This window comes from Balaenoptera acutorostrata, chromosome 11 (genome assembly GCF_949987535.1).
Source record: "Balaenoptera acutorostrata chromosome 11, mBalAcu1.1, whole genome shotgun sequence".
Lineage (NCBI taxonomy): Eukaryota > Metazoa > Chordata > Mammalia > Artiodactyla > Balaenopteridae > Balaenoptera > Balaenoptera acutorostrata.
This window is the reverse complement of record NC_080074.1, coordinates 73,719,200-73,732,311: the sequence shown is the minus strand read 5'-3', so window position 1 is coordinate 73,732,311 and position 13,112 is coordinate 73,719,200. Positions and strand designations below refer to the sequence as shown.

Sequence of the window (13,112 nt, the reverse complement as noted above, 5' to 3'; positions counted from 1 at the left end):
ATAAACTTTAATGAGTATCAATCTTTCTATTGCCCAGAGAGTGAATGTTTTCCTTTTTGTTTTCATGATTAGATCTTGATCCTTTCCCACCTGAGGAACGTCCCGAGGTCAGAGTGAAAGAAGGGAAAGGAATGGTGTTGCTCTGTGACCCTCCATACCATTTCCCAGGTAAACTTATCTCTTCTGTGATTATAAGCACCTAGGAAATGAAATGGGGAAGTTTCTATTTTCTTTTTTTTTTTTTATTTTCTTAATAATAATGGAACATTTATAATTAAATAAGACAATATTTGCATAACCTTATAATGCATGACTTACTAGTGCTTATAGATGCTTGCTTTTTTTTTTTTTTTTTTGCATGTTGTTTTTTGTTTTTTAATTTTTATTTATTTATTTATGGCTGTGTTGGGTCTTCGTTTCTGTGTGAGGGCTTTCTCTAGTTGTGGCAAGTGGGGGCCACTCTTCATCGCGGTGCGCGGGCCTCTCATCGCGGTCTCTCGTTGCGGAGCACAGGCTCCAGATGCGCAGGCTCAGCAATTGTGGCTCACGGGCCTAGTTGCTCTGCGGCATGTGGGATCTTCCCAGACAAGGGCTCGAACCCGTGTCCCCTGCACTGGCAGGCAGATTCCCAACCACTGCGCCACCAGGGAAGCCCGATGCTTGCTTTTTTAAGTCCTTAATAACTGGGCCTTAACTCCAAAAATCTATGGTCATTTCAGTTTATAAACAATATATATGTTGGATTATGTCCCTATTAAAGTTCCTGTTACACAGGAGAAAACACGGTAGATTTTCTACAAATGACTCCTGAAATAGAATAGTACCAAGGAAAAATATATAATCAATCATTTTATTAACAATTTAGCATCTACAGTATACTGTGAACTGTAATTAAACACTAGAAAGGAATAAAGACATAATAAATTATTAATCTCTGTAGGAGTACCAATCCACAAGAAAGGGGCTAAATCAAGTGTCATCTATTACAAGATTCAACTTTTGAATACATGTTTTCAGTAATTTGATATGGCTAAAAGAAAAGCCACCAAAGTGTTAATTAAAAGATGAACACTGTCTACATTTCACTTGTTTAATTTATCAAATATCCTCTTCAAACAATATATTAATACCACTTTTCTCACAGAAAAAAATGTTTTGGGTTCTTATAGTTTTAATATTATGTCATGAAATTGTCTTTAAATATCTCCATAGAGAATGATTCATAACAGGCTAGTATAAATCATTTTGTACGGAATATATTAATATGGCATATATATACATATATATATACTATTCCAATTATGTATATATAAATTCAGATTGCTTATTGATCATTTTCTTTCTAATAACTATGGGAAAAAGATAACTGATAAACATAGGAGGAATTTATGAATCCAAAATGTTGTAGAAATATTTCAAAGAGGGAGTAGTCTTTTTTTTGAAGAACTGACAAAACTATGAAAAAAATCCTATCATGTTCATAGTGTTTCCCACAAACCGAATGATCATAAGTCACCAGTGTCTACATTTGACCATATTCAACACTGGATGGGCTTCATTCAATCACTCATTCACTCAACAAATCTCTTGTGAGCACTTGTTATGTATCAGGCACTGTTTACACCACAGAAATACCTCGGTGAGCAAAATAGAAAAAGCCACTCTCCCTCAGAGACCTTCTACAGGGAGAGAGACAATAGACAAGATAAATAGTTAACAGACATAGCATGTTAGATATTAATAGATAAGTGAAAGGGAGAAAAAATAATCCAGGAAAATGTGGAGAGGAAGTGTTGAAGGGATGGCTAAACTTTTATAAAGGGCATCACTGAGATGGTAACTTTGAAATAAAGCCTGAAGGAAATGAAGAAGCTAAAATGCAGATATTTGAAGGAAGGACATGCCAGATATATGCCACAGCAAGAACAAAGGTCTGAAATGGGAGTATGGAGGAAGATAAAGTGAGCCAGGTTGCTGAAATGGTGAATGAGATACAGGGTAGCAAGAAATGAAATCAAAGGGATACAAGAGATATATTGGGTGGAACCTTATAATCCATAGCAATTACATTGGCTTTTACTTTGAGTGAGATTTACATTGAAGGGCTTTAAGCAGAAGAGTCATATGACAGCACTTAAGTTATAGAAAGTTAAATCTGGCTACTGTTGTAAGAAAAGACTCAGGGGAGGGTAAAGGTGAAACCAGGAGATCAGTTAAAAGGTATTGCAATCATCTAGGCAATGAACGGTGGACCAGAGCAGTGGCACTGGAGGTGGGAAGAAATGGTTAAATTCAGGATATATTTTGAAGGAAAAACCAAGAGGACTGGCTGGTAGACTTTCTATGAGATATAAGAGAAAAACAGGAGTCAAGGATGACATCAGAGTTTTTGTCATGAGCTCTTGAGAGGATGGAGCTGCGATTGCCTGGAGGAATAGCTATGGACAGAAGAGTGAGGTGCCTGATTTAAACTTTCAAAAGGAGCTGGCAAATTGGCAGTTCTATGAATGTGGAACCCAGGGGCAACATCTGAGCTAGGAATATCAGTTTGTGATACATCATTATATAGTTTTAAAAGCCATAGGAATGCATGTGATAACTTAGGGAATTAGTATAGATAGAAAGGGGGAAAATGTCCAGGGAACAGGCTTTGAGATTTTTCTGAGATAAGTCTTGTTTTCAAGTCTCTGTGACATCTTTACTACTGTGCCGAATGAAGAATTTCAGGGACCAAAACAAGGTTGATAGAAGCTTCAAATCATTAAGCCAAATGACTGAATTACCTCTTCATCCTGATAAAGATACATATGTTTATATGGGCAGGGGCAGGACAGGGAACTAAGTAGGTCTTTTAAATAAGCCGGAGAAACATCATTAATCATAGAATAGAATCTGAGCAGCTCTTCATCTCCTTTTGTCCAATTGTGTTCTTAGCGGATTATGACCCCTTTGAACATTAGACATGCCATCTTCAAACATAAGAATGGACATATGCTTCAAAACCATAATGTGTGTATGTATGTGTACTATTTTACCATCTCCATGCCATATATCTATCTTCCTCCTATATGCAGTTAAGTTAAGGTTTTGTGTTTGCAGTTTAAAACTTAATGGCGTTGAAGGTGTAAAGGAACCTGCCTTTGGATTCTGAGCCTCAAAGAATGTTATATATGCAACTATTTATATTTGTCAAACCCTGTTGCTCTACTTGGTGATTTTATAACCTAGGATTTAGTCCTTACTAAGTCAAGTCAACTTAAACATATCTACATCTCAATTTCCTTGTTTAAAATTTGGGAATAATAATTCCTGTGCCACCTACTTCATAGACCTTGTTATGAGATTCAAATTTAATAATATATTTTAAAATGATAAAATGGATATATAATTAAAATGGATTATTATTAAAGTAAATAAAATACATTTAGTACATTTAGTATTTTGAATCTTATTATTAAAGCAAATAAAGTACTTCTTACTCTATGAAGAAGTTTTTATTCACTATTAATAGCAATGTTGTCTTTCTCATTTATGCACAGGAAAAAGATCTAGGAGAGAAGTCTCATTGTTTACAATCCATTACATTTTTCTATGGATTTCGGTGTTCTACAGTTTCTTGCAAAGAGGAGAACTCTGATTTGAACCAGTTTACTTATTTATCAAGAATACTTATACATAACTATATCAGTACAGATGTTGATTCAATTTTATAACAACATTTGATATACAACGGATTGCCTAATGCCTAGCACAGAATAAGTGTCCAAAAAATATTTGAGGAATGAGAGAGTGAAAGAGTAAATAAATGTGTTAATTAAATTGGTGGATATGTAGTGATTACAATTTCATGAAAAGATAAATTTTCCTGTTAAGATTTTGTTTTATTAAATAGCAATCAATAATTCATGAATGTGTAAGACTTCCTAAACCCTTAGACCCTCAGGAAATGAAAACATGATGCTTTGTTTCTGGCCAATTTTCAGAACCATCAGAAATTGAGTTATACATCTCACAGAAATAGAAATCATATATGTGTATATTAAGTGAGAGAATAAATATGAAATCCATCTTCAAAGGGTGGATACTATTGACAAAATATGGAATACCTAGTAATAGACATGGTGTGAATTCTTAAATGAATAAGAAAGTGGGAATACTCCTAAGAAAAATAACTCATGAAATGTTGACTATGATACTGAATGAATCTCAATAGACTAAAAAGGTAAGCAAAAAAATAGACACGAATGCCAGAGCATGGTAGGGAATATATGAGCGCACGGTATAACTTGGTATAAATTTCTTTCTAAAAGAGTTTAATGTATAGTTTACTGTGAGTATCAAAGAAAAATTAGAGCTATAGTGATTTTATTGGTATAGGTAAATTCTGTTCTATTGAGGTTAATTAACAAAAAAAATACAAACATCTTCTAAAAAGTTTGTGAATTATTCATCCAGGGAACACTTAAGTACTTTAAATCTATTTCAAGGAGAAATATATAGTATTTATCAAGGTTAGATAAGTGATGTATTTCAAAGTAATACAATGAAACTAGTCAGATGCACTATAATTGGCCAAAACAAATCCCCCTGTAATACGGTCCAGACTCTCTTGAGGCAAAGGAAAAAACATCCCTGACATCTATCAATAAAAGTAATGTTTTTGAAACAGGTGCTGGTACTTACTACTTTTTCTAAAAAAGTAATTTTATAATAATTTATTTTTTAAGCCAAACAGCAGGGCTATGAAGAAAGCAGGTGTTGGCTTTTTCAGAGATGGTTAATTTTACCATCTGCATGGGGCAGGGGAAGACAGATAATCCATTGAGTCCCTGTGAGAACTGGGTCAGGGTTTGGCTCTTGATTGCCTAAATTCAGTCTCATTCTTAAGTCTGAGCAGCAGGGCCACTACCACACCAGTCGTGGAACCGTTTTGGTAGTTCTGGGGTGGAAAGGGAAGTTAGAAGATCTGTTCTGCCTCCCTACTGCTCTATATCCCTGGGCAAGTCAACTAGCTAAAGCTCTGTGTCCCTGTTTAAAAATGGCAATAGCAATTCCTACCTTTGTTTTAATGAGAAATGATAGCTTACAACATATTGCAATTATTCTTTCATCCAAGTAGATGGCTTATCAGTAGGCAAAAATTCGTTAAATAAATTTAGATTAATTATTAATATTACAAGTCCCATAATGACAAAGACCAAATCTGTCTTGTTTAGTGACACATAGAAGATAACTCAGTAAACTGGAGAATCCACATTGGGCATTAAATCAGCCAGACCAGTTGTTCTGTAGTCCAAGACTTATGTTTCTATCAACATCATGGCAATAACTTCTCTGACCTAGCTTTTTTCCCTTGAAGATTCAGATGGTAAAACATTATCCCATTCCTCTTTTCTAATGAGTGGTAAACAGAAAACTTTCTTAAAATTTATAGAAACTGAGTAATATAGTAATTAAAATAGACTGACCAAAGTCATATTTAGTCTAGAATTAAAATACACTTCTCCATATTCACATAACTATAGAGTACTCAGACTATTCTGAATGCATTTTGTGTGTGGTATCTTGAAATCATTGTATAACTAAGAAAATCCTTCTTCTGTAAGGAAATCTATAGTTTCCTGACTCTTTCTGACTTTTTTGGAATTTAATTTTGTGCAGAAATCATTACAAAACTATTAATTTTCTTTTTAGGTGAGAATACAAAAAATTATTTCAAAATTAGACAGGTTTACAGTTTTAACATATAAATATTATTTTGGATCAAAGATTACATGGAATTATTTGTTGTCCAATTCCAAGAACCTGATTTCAGCAATTTAAGCAGCCCCCCAATTTCCTTCTTATTTTGTTTCTCCTGTGGTTTTTACCTGACCTTAAATCAGCATAAGAATAACAATTAAGATAACAGAATCATTCACAGATATAAATGCCTAGAAAGATGTATGCTAACAATGATAACTCTGAGTTGGAGAATTATGGTGGTTTAATTTTCTTTCTCTTTTTAACTTTATCTGTATTTCCTATTTTTTTTAATAAAAATAAACTTCTATAATTAAAAAGTTAAGATAAAAAAAACAGAATAATCATCTTCATTTGCTTTTATGATATTGTATATTGCTGGACAAAATTACATAGCTAATCTAAATGGAATCCCCTGGATTATTATTCTCAAGCATGCTGGATGTATATAGTGTGCAATTCTTATAGTTTTTCATATTCAGCTCAATTTCACATTCCCTTTAGCAGCTTCACCAATCACCTTGAGTTCCCTAAAGCAAAAGGGTATTATGTCATGATTATTTCATTTTTAAAAGATCGTGACTTTCCACCATCTTACATCTAAAATCCTTTCTAACTTGAACTAAGAGATCCCCTCTTTTTCTGAGGTGATATTCCCAGTGGCAGTTGTCTTCACATGGTTATGATGTTTTAAAGGGAATCAGCATTTTGTGACTGAGAAATATGCATTGCACAGAATTCCCTCTTGCACATTACTGCTGCACATGACTACTGGGGGTGTCATTCCTCAAAGCTGGAAGGGGAGATAGGAATAGAAAACTGCATGAAAAGCAGCAATTTAATGAGGAAATTCAACTTTTGGCCTAGCCAGCCAGTATGTATAGCCAAAGGAATTTCCTACAGTTAAAAGTTACCATATGATCTGCTTCCTAATATTTAAGACAACAAGTAAGATGCTTTCCTCTGTTTCTGTAGTTTTCACTTTTTAATGTGGCCAGAATAGGCTATGTAAACTCATTCCTAAATCAATCATTTAAAATAGGAGTATAAAAATAAAACGATATAGAGCCACAGTATGGTTAGTAATCTTGATTTTATCTTTTAAATGCAGTAGGGAAGATAGAATTTAGAATTATTAGACCTGGATTCAGAATCCTAATTCTTCTTAGCCATGAAATTCTAAGCAAGTCATTTAACCTCTCTGAGTTTCATTTTGCCCATCAATGAAATAAAAAAATATTAGTAATCCATAAATAATTGAGAGATAGATATAATTCCTTAGAATCACTTTATACTCACTCAAACTACAGTAGCTTTTAGAAAATTTGCAGTTTATCTTGGCCTATTTCCAACTTCTTGGCTCTACAAAAGCCTAGATTAGATTATGTGCTTATTACTAGAAAACAAAATCTTTGCTTTTGGAGAAGAGCTTAACACTTAGTCAACAATATTTTCTTCTAGATGATCTTAGCTACCGCTGGCTTCTAAATGAATTTCCTGTGTTTATCACAATGGATAAACGAAGATTTGTGTCTCAGACAAATGGCAATCTCTACATTGCTAATGTTGAGGCATCAGACAAAGGGAATTATTCCTGCTTTGTATCCAGTCCCTCTATTACAAAGAGTGTGTTCAGCAAATTTATCCCTCTCATTCCACTACCTGAACGTAAGTATCATATTTGTTCCTCTGTTTTTGCAAGGTTGTCTGCTTATGGCATACTTACAATAATGAAAAGAAATATCCAGTGGGGAGAACAGCTGACTGCTCTGTAGGTGCAAACAGAGGATGTGTACTTTGTAAGCCTTGCCCTTCCTTAGTTTTTCCCATAGAGAAGATTTACATCATAAAAGTGTCCTAAGGTTGTTGAGTTTGGACTGGTTGCCTCTAGCTCAGGGAATGCATAGAGAACCAATCAATTCATTAGCAAAATACCCTTATATCATTTACAATGGGAATCACCAGCAACTGCTTTTTGTTTCATGTCCAATCCTACTTCTTAGTAAATTCATGAAAGAGAATGAATGATTAGATCAAAACAAACTATAGTGATTACAGAATTGGGGGGCAGGGGGAAGAAGGCAATTGGATTATTTTGATATTTTTAAGGAACTATTTACATGAAGCAAATAAGTATATAAATTACCTTTCTACTGTAAGTAGTGTAGGGTATGACTACCGTGGAGCCATATTTGATGACCACTAACATTCTTGACTGGCCTTTTCTCAGGCTTCAATTGAATGAACTACATTCCATTTTTTAATGTACCACTTCCTGAGAAAATCAGATCACAATATGTTTTCTTACTTCACATTATTTTTATCTCAGTCCTGCTGCTACACTCATATCACTGAGTTCAAGCTTCTGAGGAAATACTGGTACTGTTGTTGGCAGACTTAGGTTTGATTCCTACCTCTACCCCTAAGTTGTGTATAGCAATGGGGAAAAGTCCATCATACCACAAAGATTCTATTTTTATTATTCTTCTCAAGATAGCAGTCACATGGTTAGAATTCAATAAATATCTTTTGATTTTCTGGCTTTTTTTCCCCTCCCAAATCTTAGGAGATACTCTCACCACTACTTCACAGAGTGAAAAGGAGCCATCATGTAAAAATTTCCCTAATTTTCTTCCCTATGCTTCCCTCGAAATTCAGTGCTTCTTTCTTTCTCGGTGGAAGAAGTGTTTCTCCTGCTGCTCAGGCTGCTTCCTCCAGTTGCCCTGGTTCACAGTCCATTTGATTCATTTAAGGACATCACTACATCACTCTTTCCTTTCTTTTCTGAATCTTCAAACTCTCCTCCATTCCTTTCCCTCTGCGTATTATTTTGTATTCAATGAATAAGCGAAACCACTTCTTATTTGCTAAATCCAAAGGACATTTTCAGGCGTGATACTGTATGAATTTTGACACTTGTTGATCTCTCTGCCTCTCTTGAACTCTCCCTTCTTTTCCTATTTTTTCTGACTACTTCTGCCTCCGTTCATCTCCCACCTGCCTAGCTGACAAATTCTCTGCAGTATCCTTCATCAGATTTTCCTCCTTCTAATATTTCTTTCTAATCTTTTCCCAGATATTCTCACTCATTTACACCTTTTTTGCTAGTAGCCCTATGTGATGACTCCAAATTTGCATCTCCAAAACTTTTCCCTGTATTTAATCCTGAATTCTACCTACATCCTGGGCTTGACACACAGAAAGTTCCCAAGGATGTTAAGTTTGAAATATTCCAAGTACATCTTTTATCTCCTCTCTAAACCTCCTCTTCTGGTGTTCTTCATCTCATTTAGCAATACTGTCATATTTCTCATTTAGCAATAACTCGGGAGAGCATTTTTAATCATCAACTCCTCTCCACTGCCATCCTCAGGACAGTGAACACAGTGGTTCCAATTTAGGACATAAGCACTTGGGAAGTTTGAGGAAAATGTGGAACCCAAAGATAGTGATTCAGCAGACCGAGGATGTGACCCATCCTAGACCCCTAGGATGTGATCTGCAGGTTCATTGAGCATCCCAGGTGATTCTGATTAATTGGATTTTTGATCTGTACCTTGAGAAAATGTTGATCCAAGGGGCAGTCCTTTTGATTCTGCCTGTAAAATACAACTTGGATCTGCCCTTTCCTTTCTGTTCCCACTGCAACTGTGCCCTCGTTTAGTCCCTCTTCTATTTTTCTGAATTTATGAAACACACTCCCTTAGATCTTTGACTCTCTGCTATTTTTCTTCTCCATATTCCTTCCTTTAAAACTGACAACAAGGTCTTCTACTTAAACCAAAATTAAGATTCATATTACTTCTTTTATCATAACCTATTAGTAGTTACCCATTGAGGAAATTAGCTTCAAATTCTTTCATATCACAGTTTCAAGTCTTCTATGTTGTAGGTTCAAGCTCACCTTCAACTACATATGCTTCAGTATCATTTTGATTCTTAGACCTTTTATAATTCCCTGCACACTCCTGAAGTTGTGTCATAATATGGTATTTCCTCAACTTGAACTGGTCTGGTTCAAATGCCCTCTTTGCTTGAAATTCCCTTGGCCCCTATGTACTTCCAACAATCCTCCTTGGCTGCCACTCTTTCAGAGCATTTACTTTTGTTTTGGCTGGTATTTCAGGTCTTTGTATATCTATTTGTCTTTCTAGTGTTATACAATGTAAAATACACACTCATGTTGTGATCCTAAACAGTGTATTTAGCCTTTCTGAGCTTATTTCTTCCACTGTAAGATAGAGGGAATTACATCTTTCAATACTGATATGCTAAATAAATGTTGCCATTGATGAACACGGTGATATTTAAATAAACAATTTTCTTCTTTCCTTCTCTCCTTTCCTCTTTTAAAATTGTTTTCTCTTTGCCTTCATCTCCATGGACACTCCTTTATTCTTTTCTTCCTCTTTCTTGCCTTGCCTCTTTCTTTTGCACTCTTCTCTCTTCTTTCTTCCCTTATCCCTCATTTCCTTTCTTTTTTCTCTTTTTTCCTGATTCCCATAGAGTAACTGGCAGATCCAAGTTGTATTTTAGAGGCAGAATCAAAAGGAATGCCCCTTGGATCAATGTTTTCTCAAGGTACAGATCAAAAATCCAATTCATCAGAATTGCCTGGGATGCTCGTTTTATACCTATTTTATGCTTGTTTTATACCTATTTGATGCTTCCTAAAAAATTGTTGATTTTTTTAGTGATTTGAGTCAAATTGGTTACACCATTGTCAGAATGAGCCAATATGATTGAAAATGCTTAATAAAATTCATACTGTATGCATACTATGCATAAATAAACAAATCTATACATTGTGACATGATCAGATATTTTCCAGTACTTGTACAGAGAAAAGTCTTCCATACTGAAGCAATTCTAATCTTATAAAAACCACAATGTTAAACAAACACTACTCTGCTTACTAATTAGTTGATATTTTTGTTTTTCTTAAATTAGGAACAACAAAACCATATCCTGCTGATATTGTAGTTCAGTTCAAGGACATATATGCATTGATGGGCCAAAATGTGACTTTAGAGTGTTTTGCACTTGGCAAGTAAGTATACTCACAGTTTTTATTAACATATATAGAAATACATTAAATTTTGTATTGTTAGGAAATAAATGTTGTAAATGTTTAGCTATAAACATAGAGTAAATGGTCTTTTAAGCATTGTGGACCATTAGCTCTTACTTTCTCCTATTTAAGTCCTGTTCCTGATATCCGTTGGCGGAAGGTCCTAGAACCAATGCCAAGCACGGCTGAGATCAGCACCTCTGGAGCTGTCCTGAAGATCTTCAATATTCAGCTAGAAGATGAAGGCACATATGAATGTGAGGCTGAGAACATTAGAGGAAAGGATAAACACCAGGCAAGAATTTATGTTCAAGGTAGAGTTTTGTTTTAATTTTCCATACATTTAATCAATATCTTATTGAAAGCCACTTTCATACTTGAAAAACTAGCATAAAATGATTAGTTTAAAAATAGTGATGTGCATTACATTATGCAAAAGGATAAAATATTCATCTTTATGTCTAATTAAGTCACAAATATGAGTATATAAGTTAAGAATTTATGCCACTGGTATCATAGGAACACCAATGGATCAATAGTAGTGTTATTGATAATTTTCAGAAGATATAATTCATATAGTTTGTAGACATTCTTCAAGCTCTCTTTTTTATTTGTACAAGAACCTATGCATTATGACTTACTTTAACCCAGTGGTTCACAAACTTTAGCATGTTTTAAAATCATTTGGAGGGCTTATTAAAAACACAAATTGCTGGTTCCCACCCTCAGAGTTTCTGAATTAGAAGGTCTATTTGGGACCCAAGAATTTGTATTTCTAACAAATTCTTGGGAGATGTTGATGTTACTGGTTCAGGAGCCACACTTAGAGAACGAATGGTCTAAGGAAAATTTTTCTTTAATACAATTTTCTTGGCACAAGTGTTTGCTTCTCACACATTAAAATAAGCTTATGTTTGGGAGGAGAGAATGTTGTTTCTCAGTCAATGCTTGAAACTTTTCAGACTGAAATCATCCCTACAATGTTCCACAATGTGAAATTTGCAGGTCACATCTAAATAAACATCTAAGGCTTCAACAAGTGTATACTGAGTGTGTCCTCAGAGGCAAACACTATGATAGGAGCAAGGAAAGTTAAAGGAAATATTCTGTCCTTGAGGAATTCATACTCTAGTCATATCATACAAAACCCCCAAATTTATACAAGCATATACAGTCAAATAAATATATACCCCCAATATATATAATTATAAAGAAAATAGTGAGAGTGCGATATGGAAAATTACATATGATATTGATAAAACATATGGCAAAGGGGTACCTTAGCCTCATCAAAAAGATGGATGATAAGAAAAACTGGAGATGATGCCTCAGCTGAACTGGAATACCAGAAGGCTGAAAGGGTACTGTGACAGGGTCAAGACCAACCCCTACCCCCATCCCTCACACCCCAGGCCTCTGTCTATATCAGAATAAAGTAAGTGTCTCCGATGACCCAGGATATGCAGCCTCACCACCACCATCTCATAAAGTCCACTAAGATTAGGATCATTTTACCTTCACCTTGTGCATTTCATTTGCCTTAAGAAGCCCTTGGACCCCAGGGCCTCCTTATGGCCTACACTTTAATACCCACAGAGCTCTGCACATGTCCTACTTAGTCTCTATTTCCCCTTCATTCCCAACTTCTGAAGTCTTTATACTATGCTTCTAGAGTACATAGTCCATTATCAGATTCCCCTATATTCTTAACTTCTTCTTTGAACATTCCCTTTATTCTCTTGCTCTAACTGAAACTTGGCTCTCCCTTAAAGAAACTTTCCCCTGTAGACCACTCAAGCAGTGGCTGATTTTTCTTTCACAGCCCTCATCCCCAGGAGTGACTGGAAGTACTGCCAGTACCTGCCCTCCCTGCTCTTCACTGCCATTGCTAGACTATCTTTCTTTTCCTTTAATCATCCAGTTTACAATATTATGTCAGGTCGCCCCTCCTCAGCCCCCATTGCCCTAAGATTTTCACTATTGACAACTGTCACCAACTACAGCTCTACTCCTGACTTCATTCTTGGTGACATAAAATCATGTAGACTATAATAACTTTTCCAATAGTGTGCCCTCTCAGTTCCTTTGAATTTCTTTCCTCCAATGATCTTGTCCTACAACCTTCCTCAGCAACTCACTCCCACTGCCATGCTTCAGACCTTATTGTTACCAAGTTACAATCCCTTTACGATCTCAAGTTCAAGCATTTCACTCTGATCACCACCTTCAAGCTCCAATACCCAGGTTCCTACAATCCTTTGACTCTACCAGCAACTATAATCAGTTAATCTTACTCTGT

At 35.3% G+C, this 13,112-nt stretch overlaps 1 protein-coding gene across 5 annotated transcripts in view; it reads left to right on the top strand.

Annotated features, from left to right (window-relative positions):
• Window positions 1–13,112, top strand: part of CNTN1 (contactin 1) — a 370,073-nt gene that overhangs the window by 226,644 nt on the left and 130,317 nt on the right. For all 5 annotated transcript variants that reach the window (XM_007168319.3, XM_007168318.3, XM_007168316.3 and 2 more), the window contains 4 exons: window positions 73–168; window positions 7,204–7,410; window positions 10,693–10,792; window positions 10,946–11,127. In XM_007168319.3, coding sequence (XP_007168381.2) covers window positions 73–168; window positions 7,204–7,410; window positions 10,693–10,792; window positions 10,946–11,127 — 585 coding nt within the window. The remainder of the gene's footprint in view (window positions 1–72; window positions 169–7,203; window positions 7,411–10,692; window positions 10,793–10,945; window positions 11,128–13,112) is intronic.